Below are 12,732 nucleotides of genomic sequence, written 5' to 3'. Positions count from 1 at the left end.
CAATTTGTACGTAAAATGTCAATTTGTGAAATATCTCGTACACACGAGGTATTCCCTAAGGATCGCCAAAATTTAATATCAAGACATTGTACAAAATATAATTTATGACATGAATATTTCTGTCATCATGGTGATTAAAAAGTGGTTTGAGTTTTCCATGTTTATAAAAAATGTATTTCTGGCGATACCCTTTTTTGACATTGTAGTAGTAGATCCAGAGATTTTGAAATAGGAGGGACCAGAGGGTTCCAGACAATTAATTGTTAGCTAATTTTTTTTTTATTAAATTTTGCATGAAAATAAGAAAATAGTTCAGCAAAAGGTTGGTTCTAACCCCAGAACCCCCTGGAGTAACTTCGACATCACTTGCTGTATTATTGTGAATGTTTGATTATCATACATGTACAATATCAGTCTCTTGGAAGAGTAATCAAGGGAACCAAGGTTATAGCAGTAATCAAAAGAATGTAATCGAGGGACAAAAACCAGACGTGGAAAACAGATATACACAACAAAGAACATAAAGTAACTAAAATCATACATACAAAGTAACAAAAGCAAAAAGCAAATAAGCAACTCGGACTCCACTAAAGACTGGGAGCATGGACCAGGTGCACCGGTAGGGTAAGCGTGCTCTGCTTTTCTAGAAACACCGAGTTACATGCTCCCAGTGGTCGTCATCATGAACTCGTGGATTGATACGGTGTACCCGCCGAGTTGCTCATAAAAAGTCAAGTCTGGGGTAGACAAACGATGAAAGGAAAACTATGACCCGTTGAATAAATCAGTTTTCGTTGTGCAGATGGATACACCGTAACGATCCACGAGTTCATGATGACAACCATAAAACCTCTGTTGTGATGACTTCAATCTTGTAGCAACATAACCCTGTTCCAGAAGCCTATTTGTTAGAGTTCTAGTGCGATACAAAAAGTCTGCATAGTTTCGGCAAGCTCTGGCATAACGTATGAGTTGTGATATGAACACTCCATACGCAGGTGCTGAAGTCCTGTACAATTTGCTGCTGTTAAATCACTGCGAGTATTTCTCCCCATAGACTCATCTGGATGGTGTCAATGTGTTACATGTACTTCAACACTACTGTATTGGGTCGTTTTCTAATGAAAAAAAAAACTTAACTAGTTCCAGCAATGGTAGAGATTGTCTGGCAAGCTATTTTCTGACCTGGTAGATGGAGTGTGGAGGTACGGAATTAGTCTCTTATGTTGTAGGAGTAAAAAAAACTTTATAAAGATACAGTATCAGTCAAGTGAACCAGAATTCGAACGGTAATAAAAAGAACATAATGATCCAAGGATAACGTCCAAACAGGGAAAAAAGACACCAAAGAAATTGAAATAATCAAAATAACACAAAGAAACCAAATTAAATGAACAATTCGGATTCCACTGAAAACTGGGAACATAGGCCAGGTGCACCGGTAGGGTTATTGTCATCTGCTTTTCACGAAACATTTCTCAACTCATATCTTATTAATGGATTTTTTTTTATTAATCCTGCACTTGATGGTATGTAAATTTGGAGTACATTTCTAGAAACCAAATGACACCTACACTATCTACTAACCTTATATTCACTCCATTGTTTTCACGTTTTGTCGAAGGCCAAATTATAACTGCTTTGTTTCTTGATTCACTCTGTATTTGCTTAGATTACTCGCTGGTTTCCAAGCTTTGAATATAACTCTTACTGTAATATCTTGTATATTGATTTCACTGCATTAATAATTCAGTTCTCTACCTTTTCTGGTTTCCTCATACTCTTGAGATGATGCAGGGAATGTAATTACTGATATACAATGTAATATGATGTTGAGTAGCTTATAATAATCATCAACAATCTTTCAAATAAAAAGATGTTTCATATGATTGGTATTTTTGTATTTAGAAACCATAGGGTCGATGCCACCGCTAGTGTATTCACCATCCTAGTAGTAAGACATGACTGACCTGATTTATGTCTCAGATCAAAATTACTGAGACTTGAAGTAGCACAACATTCGAACATAAAATAAATTATGAGACTTGGTTCCTTTCTTTTCACATGGTAGAATTTCTCAGTGCTGGATTTGGCTTTCAATATTTGTTTCTGGTACTTCTAGTACACAATTTATTTTTGAATCTGTTCGTCAATATTGGGTTTTATTGCTAATTGCTGATGAAACACTTGTACTGCATACCACAAATTGCAATTCTTAAATGATTCGGGTATTTTTGTATTTGCAACCTTACTCATGCCCTCCAAAAGTAAACATGAAAGAACAGTGTTCCAATAACCACTGTGAAAAGAAAAGTGCTGAAAACTTTAAATTCACTGATATTTTCTAAGTCCAAGGGCCACAACTACCGAAAAATTCAATCAACCGTAACCAAAGTCAAATTAAATCTGTAACTCCTAATAATAAGACTACATACATAAGATAAAATCAATTGGTAAAAGCATTACCAAAAAAGTGCGGAAAACAGTAAATTCACTGAAACTTTTAAGTCCAAGGGCCATAACTTCTGTAAAAAATCATTCAACCACAACAAAAGTCAAATTAAATCTGTAACTTCTAATAATAAGACTACATACAAAAGATAAAATCAATTGGTAAAAGCATTACAAAAAAAGTGTGGAAAACTTTAAATTCACTGAAATATTTTAAGTCCAAGGGCCATAACTTCCATAAAATCATTCAACCATAACTAAGGTCGAACTTAATCGGTTAATCTTCATAATAAGGTCACATACCAAAAACAAATTTATTAAACACAAAAGGACGAACGCCCAGGATTTCCATGTCCCTTGACAATAAATAAAAAAAAAACAATTTAAAAGTTGTCTAATTTTATTTCTCCAAGAGTACTGACTACCATTAAGCACAGGCTTCCAAAATATATCAAAAAAAATATTAAAACTTTGGAATTGTTAAAATTCTACACTAGTCATAAATATCTATACATGACAATAATATAAAAATTGTGTAAATCCATCATTTAAAAATGGACGGAATTCTGATACAAAATACTACCCTACCAAAGTTACCATTGACATTCTTCTGATCTTATCAGCATATACATTGAAATCTGTCTAAACTGAGTACTGAATAAATTAAAAACCTGTCTAAACCAGACAGTTTTTTTAAAGTCCTTTTACTTCAGTTTTGAACCTTTGAAAACTGAAACCTGTCTAAACAGAACCAATTTACAAACTTAGTTTACACTATATTTTTCTGCTCTCTTGAGTAGGCCTGATAAACTGTGCATCACAACTATAATAGTTTTGAAATAAATTGAAAACATTGCTGTCCACTTAGCAACTAACATGAATGTCAATGGTAGGCTTTGCAGCATTGTAATATTTCAATAAATACAATAAATAGATTCCAAAATACTATAAATTATTTCAAAATATCACAGCTACTTTGCACTATATCGTATGGAAATCATAATAGAAAAATAAACGTAGGTCTTATACCCATTTGATTATATATTCATGGAATGCATCATTGAAAAAAAGAACCTAAAATGAAATAGAAATGAGTGGACAAATATAAGCCATCAAAAGTGGGGGTGATATACTAAACTTGGCATCAAAGGTAGTAACAGTTACTGTAACGTTTGTTTTTTTTTCTTATCAACAAGGGAATGTCTCTTACATCTGATTTGACTGATTTCTGTAACTTTGCTTATCAAATCTTTATCTTAATATTCATGAAGATTTCCATATAAAATGCAAACCAATTTTTCAAACAAATCAATTCTGATACACTTGGTACAAATACACTTTGGTACACACCAACAATGGTACACTTGGTACATAAAAATGTACTTGTTATATACACCTGGCACATTTCTGTTTAAGTTAGTATATTTCAATACCATTATACTGGGTACATACTTGTTCAGTCTTGGTACACTATCACACTACTAACATGACTAAGCACACTAAACATGTAAACCCATAACAAATGAGACCCAAATGAGAAATTAAGATTCCATTGAGTCCTTTCCAAGAAATATAACCCTCATGTAATCACTGGATCTAAAGTTGAAACACTATTGATCATAAACTGGTGAAAGTAGAACACATCTATTGTGGTTTTTACAACCTAAATGTACATTGAATATTACTACATGAATTCAGAGGAACCCAAGTCTGATTATTAAAACAAACATTATAAGATTCACAGTTGTTTTGACTTTCTATGTTACGGCCTGCAGACAGAATGTTGATTTTAGATCTAGTCTTCAATCTTCAAAGATTAGGTGCCCAAGCCATTACCACTTTGTTAAAGGCTACAAATACTCCTTTGCTGGGTTTACTGAAATAAAAAGGGGAAAAGCATTATTTTAAATAGTAAATAACAATATATAGAACTATATGTAGATGAAAAATCTTTTGAGAATTACAATGCATTATCTGATTAACCAAAATATATTTTGATATTTAGTACATTACTGTAGCTGTATGCAGTACAATATTGAGTCTATTTATGAAGTTCCAACAGTATATTGATTCACGCAAAAAATAATTTTGTGGTTAATTCTAACTTGTTTGTTGTATTTATTCGTCAAATAGGACATATGATTCTACATCTGCGAAAACAATCAATGTTTAAAATACTTCTTTAATTATTTATATACTTCAACTTACTGTGTTGAAAAGGGACTCTTATCTCCCCTTTGAGCATTCAACAATTAAAGTTTGATTGTCTATATAGGCAGTAAGTAAATCACTTATGTTGACTACACTTAAATAACATTCACATACAAGCTATATATGTATTGGCAGAGTTGGAGACATCATAACAATGTCTTTTAACTATAACATGTATAATGGAATTTTCTAGCTAATGCATGAAATATCTGTGGTTTTGAATAAGAACTAAGATAACTTACCATTGATAATATCTAACTCCTTCAAATGTCCCATCATGTTTACCATCTATAAATAAAGACACACAAATTATGTTTGTAGGTTTGGAGACCTTAACATGTATGTGATAACATCATATGGCAAACTTGGATTTGCGATAAAATTCATTTTCCTGTTCACTCATGTTTATATTAATGTGTGCTATGCTTTTTGTTCATAGGTTTTTTCATGTTTCCTGATATATAATACCTCAGAATAATTATTATAATTAGCATTATCAACTTAATATCATGGAAAAACTACTACTACAAATATACAATCAATTAAGAAATATAAATTTAGAAATTATTGCATGCAATATATAACTTGAGCCAAAAATGTGATTTTAGTATTTGCAGTTTTGTGAAACAATCTACAATAATAATGTCAAATATTCCATAATGTGCATTTAAATTATTGCAAATTTGAGTCAGATGTATTTTATGCAATAATAAATACATTGCAATAATTTCTGAATTTACAGATTAATACTTACTGGGCATAATCTCAAATGGATCAAGCACAAATCACTAAAAAATTATCTTAATTCTCATCTAAATTAGCATAATTCAGCTTCGTAAAAACAAACCTTTGCCAAGAATATTTTATCACAGAGTAAACTCTTTCAAAAAATTAAAGCAATTAAATTATGGGTTGTCACTTTATTTTAAAATATGTTTTACCTTCTTTATCTAGCTCTACACCAAGGTAAATGTCACTACGACCTGGTAGATGACCTACAAATTTGACTTTTCCTTGACTGAGTTTGCCACCCTGACGGGAGAACTTCACAACATCTTCTATATTGATATCACCAGGGGTTCTTGGAGCAAATGGTCTCATTCCTGAAGTTAAGTTTGTCGGTTGGCTGAAAAATTGAAAATTAAATTTTATCACAATTTCTCAAATTATGATTATTATAAAATGGTATTTTATAAAGTATTACTCAAATTAAGATGAATTATTCATAATTGCCAAGCTTTTTTCTGAATTATCTTACTTAAATAGATTACCATAAAAGAGATATCACAAACTGTATAATGTTGCTTTAACAAAATATTTTGCATCAAATGATAAACATGCAATTTATTTCTCTAATTTCTCCGTGCTTAGATTAAAATTCTCATTCATGTTAGGTTTATTTTTTTCCTCTTTTTTTATTGCAACAAATCCTATTCCAAATACTGCATTTTGAATATTCCCTTAAATTGAGTGAACCAGGCATTTTCATAGTCTATTCTCAATCTTTGTTTTTGTTAGTATAAAATCCTGGCACCAATCCTCTTGACATTTCAACAAACATTAATGAATACCACACCTATAAGAAAAGCTCAATCTATCCTGATATGAAGTCAACAGAAAATTTTCATTGTCAATACTAAATTTTCATTTTATCAATACAAAAGCCAGGTACCAAAACAAATTCTTACCCTCTGTCAACTGTTCTGTTGTGTTGTGTATGGAGGATACTTGGGGTCACTGTACGGAAGCCAGGATCCCCTGTAGTCAGACTAAGTCTATCTGTCTTCTGTGGAGTTCTACCTGATCCACCCATTGGCTCAGTGCGTCTCAATAGCTCTATAAAGATATATTTGCCTCAATACCATACATTTCTTTTTTGTAGCTAAGCTCAAATTATTAAACATAAATATTAAACTTAGTTATTTTCATGCACCATGGACATGGTTTATATTTAGATGTAGAGAACTCATTTTAGATAATTCATATTCTGTTAAATTATAGAATAAGTAATTGTGTATATTTTAATGACCACCAGTGACTAAATAATAAATATAAATCTTTTCATGACTACAGATGAATAAAATAATATTTATAAACCTTTTAATGACCACCAGTGACTAAATAATAAATATAATTTTTTTAATGACCACCAGAGACTAAATAATAAATATAAATTTTTTAATGACTACCAGAGACAAAATAATAAATATAAATCTTTTCATGACTACCAATGAACAAATAATATTTATAAACCTTTTAATGACTATTGGTGACTGAATAATAAATATAAATCTTTTAATATCAAATTTAAGGAAAACTTACTGGACCAATGAAGTGCAACAGTACAGACATGATATGTAGCCGTCAGACAGGAGGATATACATACACCTTATTCACTTTTATTTATTATTCACAAATAGTTACAGACCACATAAACAGTCTCAGCTTTTGCACTTTTGAGATGAAAATTATATAGATTGTACATGAAAGTGTTCTGGATCTAATTGATTTTCTCCAACACACAGATCTACATACAGAATGGACTATAGTTACATAAATATACTCAGTGGGTTTTTCTGCACCATGAATCCCCTCTACCATTGCAGTGTCTGAATTATGGATTGGTACTTATGGGCAATGTGTGAAAAGCATTTAAGAGGTTTTAAAGGCATATCATAAAGATATTATCTATTTGTTAATAGAAGTTCTTAAAGTTTGCTATTAGAATGTTTGATCAAAAACATATTTTAATACATTTTACAAAAATTTTCGCAAAATTTTTGTTCCTACAAATTGTCCTTTTGTTGCCACAACAGTGTTTTTTTTTAAATTGAAACATCAGCAACATTTACAACAGATTATCGCATCTGTCTTACCTCTTCCATCAGCTGATTTAGATCTGCTATGAAGTCTCTGTTTATTGAACGATTCTTCCACATCTTCAATTGATGATCCATCTGACCCAAGCGAGTCCCGTCTCTGGCTATATGACCTCCGATGGTACTTCTGATGACCTCTGTGACTGGGGGAATCTTCAGGAGATGATGTAGGTGAAATTCTCTGTTCGTATGGCTGAGCGGAGACTAGAATGTCTGTCGCAGTGTCGCTCTCATATCCATCACTTTGGTAAGCATTAGATTTCTTGTCGGTTCCTGTAAATTTTTATTATTTGAACTTTATGTTTTGCTAATACATTCATTGTATATAAAATTTGGTGAGGTCTTTTATTTCGTAACAAACACTGCCATATAAGATGCTGAAGAAAGCAAAGACAAAAAGGTATGATCATAAACAGCTTAGTGCTATTGAAGATTTCTAATTCAAGAGTGGTAAAGTTTATAGATTTGTAATGTATTATTGCTATAAAAGTTCTAATTGTGAAGAAAATGCAAGACATCTATAAAATCTACATGTATATATCATTAGAAATTAACATTATTCTTTCATGGTCACAAACATGCAGTTTTCCTTCATACATTGCTCTTGTGTAAAGTATTAACACTCACATTAGTTTTTTTTTTCTCTCTCAAAAAGCATTAGTTAAAATAGTGAAAAAAGCAATAAATGAAAAATGCAATTATGTGCAAACAAATGAAACTAAATCTATGTAAAACTGGACTAATTTTAATATAAATGCCTTGTATAAAACATTTGAAATAATAAGGCCAACTGAAAATAATTGCTTTTATGTAAAAATCGCCTACATGTGACAGTGTCAATGAGGGGTTCCAAAGGTTAACAGGTTTGTTTATCCCAATATAAATAATATAAAGAAGAGCACCACTGTCACCATATTTTTGAAGGTTGAAAACAATTTAAAAAGCACCCTCATCACTTTTGGGCAGAACTGAAAAGGTAAAAAAAAAATGCATGAGAACCCAGAAATTCACTTTGAATGGTCCATAGATTAAGCATTCATATTATTTTTTAAAATGATTGCAAAATCTTGTTGTGTTCACTTTTGAATATCATACATGTACATAAATCAAAACCTGAATTCCCTTGCAAGAAAGATCAATAAATAAACATTTTTCTAGTGCAAAACATTAACACAGAATTGGTGGATATGGTGGAGAGAAAAATAGAAAACAAGTGATTTTTAACAAAGTATGTGTAATTGTTTTTTTCATGTTTAAGGGCAGAAAAGTTTAGGAAGAAGAAAAACCAGAGAGTCTAAGTGAAGTACTAATCTCCAGATATCAAGTGAAAAAACAAAACCATAAAAACAAAACAAAATGTGATGGCTTTGTGAATAACATCAAGGGGAGATAACTTCAAAAAATCAAAAGGGGAGGTAATTCAGAAAACATACTATAGTAATCATTATCTCTGCTATAATAATCTTGTGTAGTATAGGCCATGTGACTTGTTGTTCGAGGACGTGTCGACCTGTATCTCGACATTTCACTGTCCCGTAAATATGGCTCAGTTGAACACGATGGTTGATTCCGGCTTAAGCCTAGAATGTAAATTATTGTTCACATTTATACAATCATGTATAAAAATTACTGTTTAATGGAAGGATGAGATCATTCTTAATTGGTTATGAAAAATAGAAATCATAAAATGTTAAGAAGAAACAAGTATACCCTCACCAGAGAATATATAATGTGTTTTATTGAGTAGAAATTGTGAATTTCAATCAAGTTTTTAAAGTACATATTTAAAAGATAGAAATTCAAAACATTCTGTATTTAGTAACTAAAAAAATATTAAAATAGACCATTTAAAATTGATTTTATTGTTTTGTATGGTTTTCAGTAAAAGGAAAGACTGACTAGGGGGAAAAATAAAAAACAATTATTTTTTTTTCATCCTTTAATCCAATCTCCAAAAGCTGTAGTAATGAAGAAATAAGATATGGAGTTGTTTCAGAAAGAAAAAAGCCCATACTTTTACCCCCATATAAAATATTTTTACAATAGTTCAATGCTACAAATTTTATATCATGTTCATAAACATACATGTATGTATACAAGTTTCATTAAAAACAATATTTTTACACTAAAAGCACTTAAAATTATAAAAAAATTAATATTAGAGCAAGTCTTTGCAAGTTGCAAAAAATAATTTTGGAACACTTACATGTAAAATCAAACAAATTGAATATCTACCAAGCTACACAAACATTTATATACCCTAAGTTCAATACAAACTAAAATAAATCTTAAATTCATTTAAATCAAACATGTACTGAACCGAAAATACACCAATTGTGCAAGTTTAAAGTGTGTGTTTCAGCCCTATTCATGACAACAATGACACTTCCTCAATTAAAGTGCTCTTTTAAACCACAAGATATGTACATGTTGTGTTGACAAAATGCCAAATGTCTGTGGAAGTTTGGAAATAGAATCCATTCACCAACAAGAGGCTCCCAGAAGACTGAAATGCTCACCTGATTAAAGTTTGTTTTTCGAAAGCAATATATCTGACAAGGAGTTGTCCAACAATTTTGACTTAAGAAGATTTTGGTAAGACTATCATGAGGATCATTTCAGCGATAGAAAGTTTCTTTTAGTTTTAAAGATATTGGCTGAAAACTGTAAAATAAACTGTCATTTTTCATCTTTCAAGGGCAATAACTCTCACAGGAGTCACCTGACAACTTTGATCCCTGACAACTTTTGAAGGCCTTATAATAAGTGTCATTTCAGCCTTAGAAATAATTTTGCTAAACCTTTTAAACAGTTTTGGAGATATATGCGAAAAACTACTGTCTGATCCCTATGTTCTATTTTTAGTAACGGCGGCCATTTTTTTTCGACCGATCAAAAAATCCCCACATCAGTTCTATGCAGGATTCCTCAAGGAATATTAATACCAAGTTTGGTTCCAATTGGTCAGGTGGTGTCAGAGGAGAAGATTTTTGAAAAATTGTTAACGACAACGACGACAATGATGATGACAGACGCCAAGTGATGGCAATAGCTCACATGGCCTTTGGCCAGGTGAGCTAAAAATGCTACTTTGCTTTGACAACTCTATATTTGAAAAAGTGCAGGAAAAAAGACATTTCAAGATTTTCTGATATGTTAATGGAGACATGAAAGACATTTAGGTTACGATTTTTACACCAATTTTTCCCATTGACATCTTTAGTTCATATCTTTTATTTGAAAATTAAGATAGGCATAAAAAGCCTCTATAAGGGATTAAAAACCTTTCGCTCAAATGCAAGTTCTACTGTGGCAGGCTAATTTCTGTTAAAAAAAAACCGAAGTGTGTCCATGAAAAGGATTTTGACTTTGCTATGTCATTTTTTTAAATATAAGGTATATTTAAGAATTGGCATTTAGCGCAATAAACAATATGCACATGGAAAATTTATGTTATTTTTCAATAGACAAAATTTTTATCATAGCCAATTCTTATAAATTAATTTTAAAACATAGTTTTATCTTTAAACATGAGAAAAGTAACTCTGAATTAACTGAATAAGGGTGTGTCAATATTTTTTTTTATCCTTTAAGATACCACAAAATTATTTTAACCAATCAAATTACAGTATTTATCTCAAATTAATTTGTATTGCAGTAGTTATAAGAGTAATGAATGTAGATACAATCAAAACTTTCATCTTGGTGTCTATATATTTTACCATTAAAAAAATTTTTGTCTGGGATGAAAACGACTTCTTGTGAAGTTGCCCAAAAAAAGAAAACATTTGAAAAGAGTACTTAATTTGGATAAATGCAAAATATAGCATCAAAACTTCTGGAATATCAACCGTGACAATTCTGAAATTAGTTAAAGCTCAATTCAAGATTCTCAGTCAGTTTACTAAGTTAAACTATCTAAACTCAAGAGAAGCAAAATCACTTTCTGAAACATCAAGAAGCATTTGCTTCTGAAATATTAAGTCAATCTTAGACCAAAGGAATATTTGTTATTTAGAAACCCTTTCCTGAATTCCAGGACCGTCTACAATTTCCAGGCTACAACTACACATACTGATACATAAAGCCATATAAAATATAGTTGCATACTGAGATATTGTGATTAGAATACAAACTTCCTTTTCCCAACTAATCTCAAATCAATCATGTCAATACATATAGGTGTAACATTTTCAGTTTCTCAAAAATCTGTACTGGCAGTTTGATACTAATTTATTAATATTAAAAAAATTCTTGAAGAATGTCTTTAAGAGCAATGTTTTCCAAACAAATTATACACTACAGCTTTTTAACATTCTAATACAAAGCTGAACATAAAATCAGTGTCTTTTTGCTAATAGTGGTGAAAAATAAATTTTTGAGAAACTGAAACTTGCTAGAACACCGACCTGCGCCAGATACAAAAAGCCACATCTAGGTTATGGATGGGTTACCTATAGAATGCTTAACTAAATGACTTCCACACTGAGCGCATGCAAACCTACCATCCCACGTATATGCTTGTTGCGGCATGTGACGCTTTTTTATGTTCCTAAAGCGGAAGCCAGTCTGATGTGCTGGCGGAAGCCCATGAGCACAGTTGTGACTGTGTGATCTATCTGAGCAAATGTGAGCATGCCTTTCTGGTGACCTTGACCGACTTCTTGAATGACTTCGCTTTGGTCGAAGGTCAACCTCAGATTGAGATAATTCTACAAATTTGTTAAACTTTGCTGTATTTTGTGATTCAAATTTTGTTTTATACTGCAAATAATATTCTTAAAGTAAATTAGGTAATATTTAGTAATTCAAATCATGGTGCTGTATAAATATAAATATAAGACATTTAATATTGCAAATACAATAATTTAATAGTTAATAAGTGCACCACACAACTGGTTATATATCTCCTTTCTTTGTAATCACAGAACAAAACGGCTAATCCTTATTAAAGAATTAAACCAACCCCACAATTTAATCTTCCAACAGAAAATGTTTATTGATTCAAAGTCCAAAAATCAAGCATCTATTACCTCAAAAATGTTGATGCATTATGATAAATTAAAGGACAAGTCATCAATGTTAATCCATAAAAGTTGCCACAATTAAAAAGGTTAATGGTTTTTAAGGATTTTTTTTAGTCTGCAATATTTTATTTTTCTTTTAATGAAAACACTTAAAAGGAAGTAAG

General features: G+C 31.1%; 1 protein-coding gene across 10 annotated transcripts in view; it reads right to left on the bottom strand.

The window, feature by feature from the left end:
* Positions 1-2,833: 2,833 nt before the first annotated feature.
* The window catches only part of LOC148613499 (uncharacterized), a 35,360-nt gene continuing 25,461 nt past the window's right edge, over positions 2,834-12,732 (bottom strand). For 5 of the 10 annotated variants that reach the window (XM_088586805.1, XM_088586804.1, XM_088586806.1 and 2 more), the window contains 7 exons: positions 11,996-12,253; positions 8,975-9,121; positions 7,539-7,814; positions 6,351-6,498; positions 5,604-5,788; positions 4,905-4,950; positions 2,834-4,327 (listed from right to left, as the gene is read on the bottom strand). In XM_088586805.1, the coding sequence (XP_088442931.1) occupies positions 4,261-4,327; positions 4,905-4,950; positions 5,604-5,788; positions 6,351-6,498; positions 7,539-7,814; positions 8,975-9,121; positions 11,996-12,253 (1,127 nt within the window). In that variant the 3' untranslated portion in view covers positions 2,834-4,260. The remainder of the gene's footprint in view (positions 4,328-4,904; positions 4,951-5,603; positions 5,789-6,350; positions 6,499-7,538; positions 7,815-8,974; positions 9,122-11,995; positions 12,254-12,732) is intronic. The other 5 variants (XM_088586807.1, XM_088586808.1, XM_088586809.1 and 2 more) reach the window with 5 other exon arrangements.

Source organism: Perna viridis, chromosome 6, assembly GCF_037379345.1.
Source record: "Perna viridis isolate PV_CMFRI_1.1 ecotype Kerala chromosome 6, ASM3737934v1, whole genome shotgun sequence".
In the NCBI taxonomy this organism is placed as follows: domain Eukaryota; kingdom Metazoa; phylum Mollusca; class Bivalvia; order Mytilida; family Mytilidae; genus Perna; species Perna viridis.
This window is presented reverse-complemented; position numbering and strand designations above follow the sequence as displayed.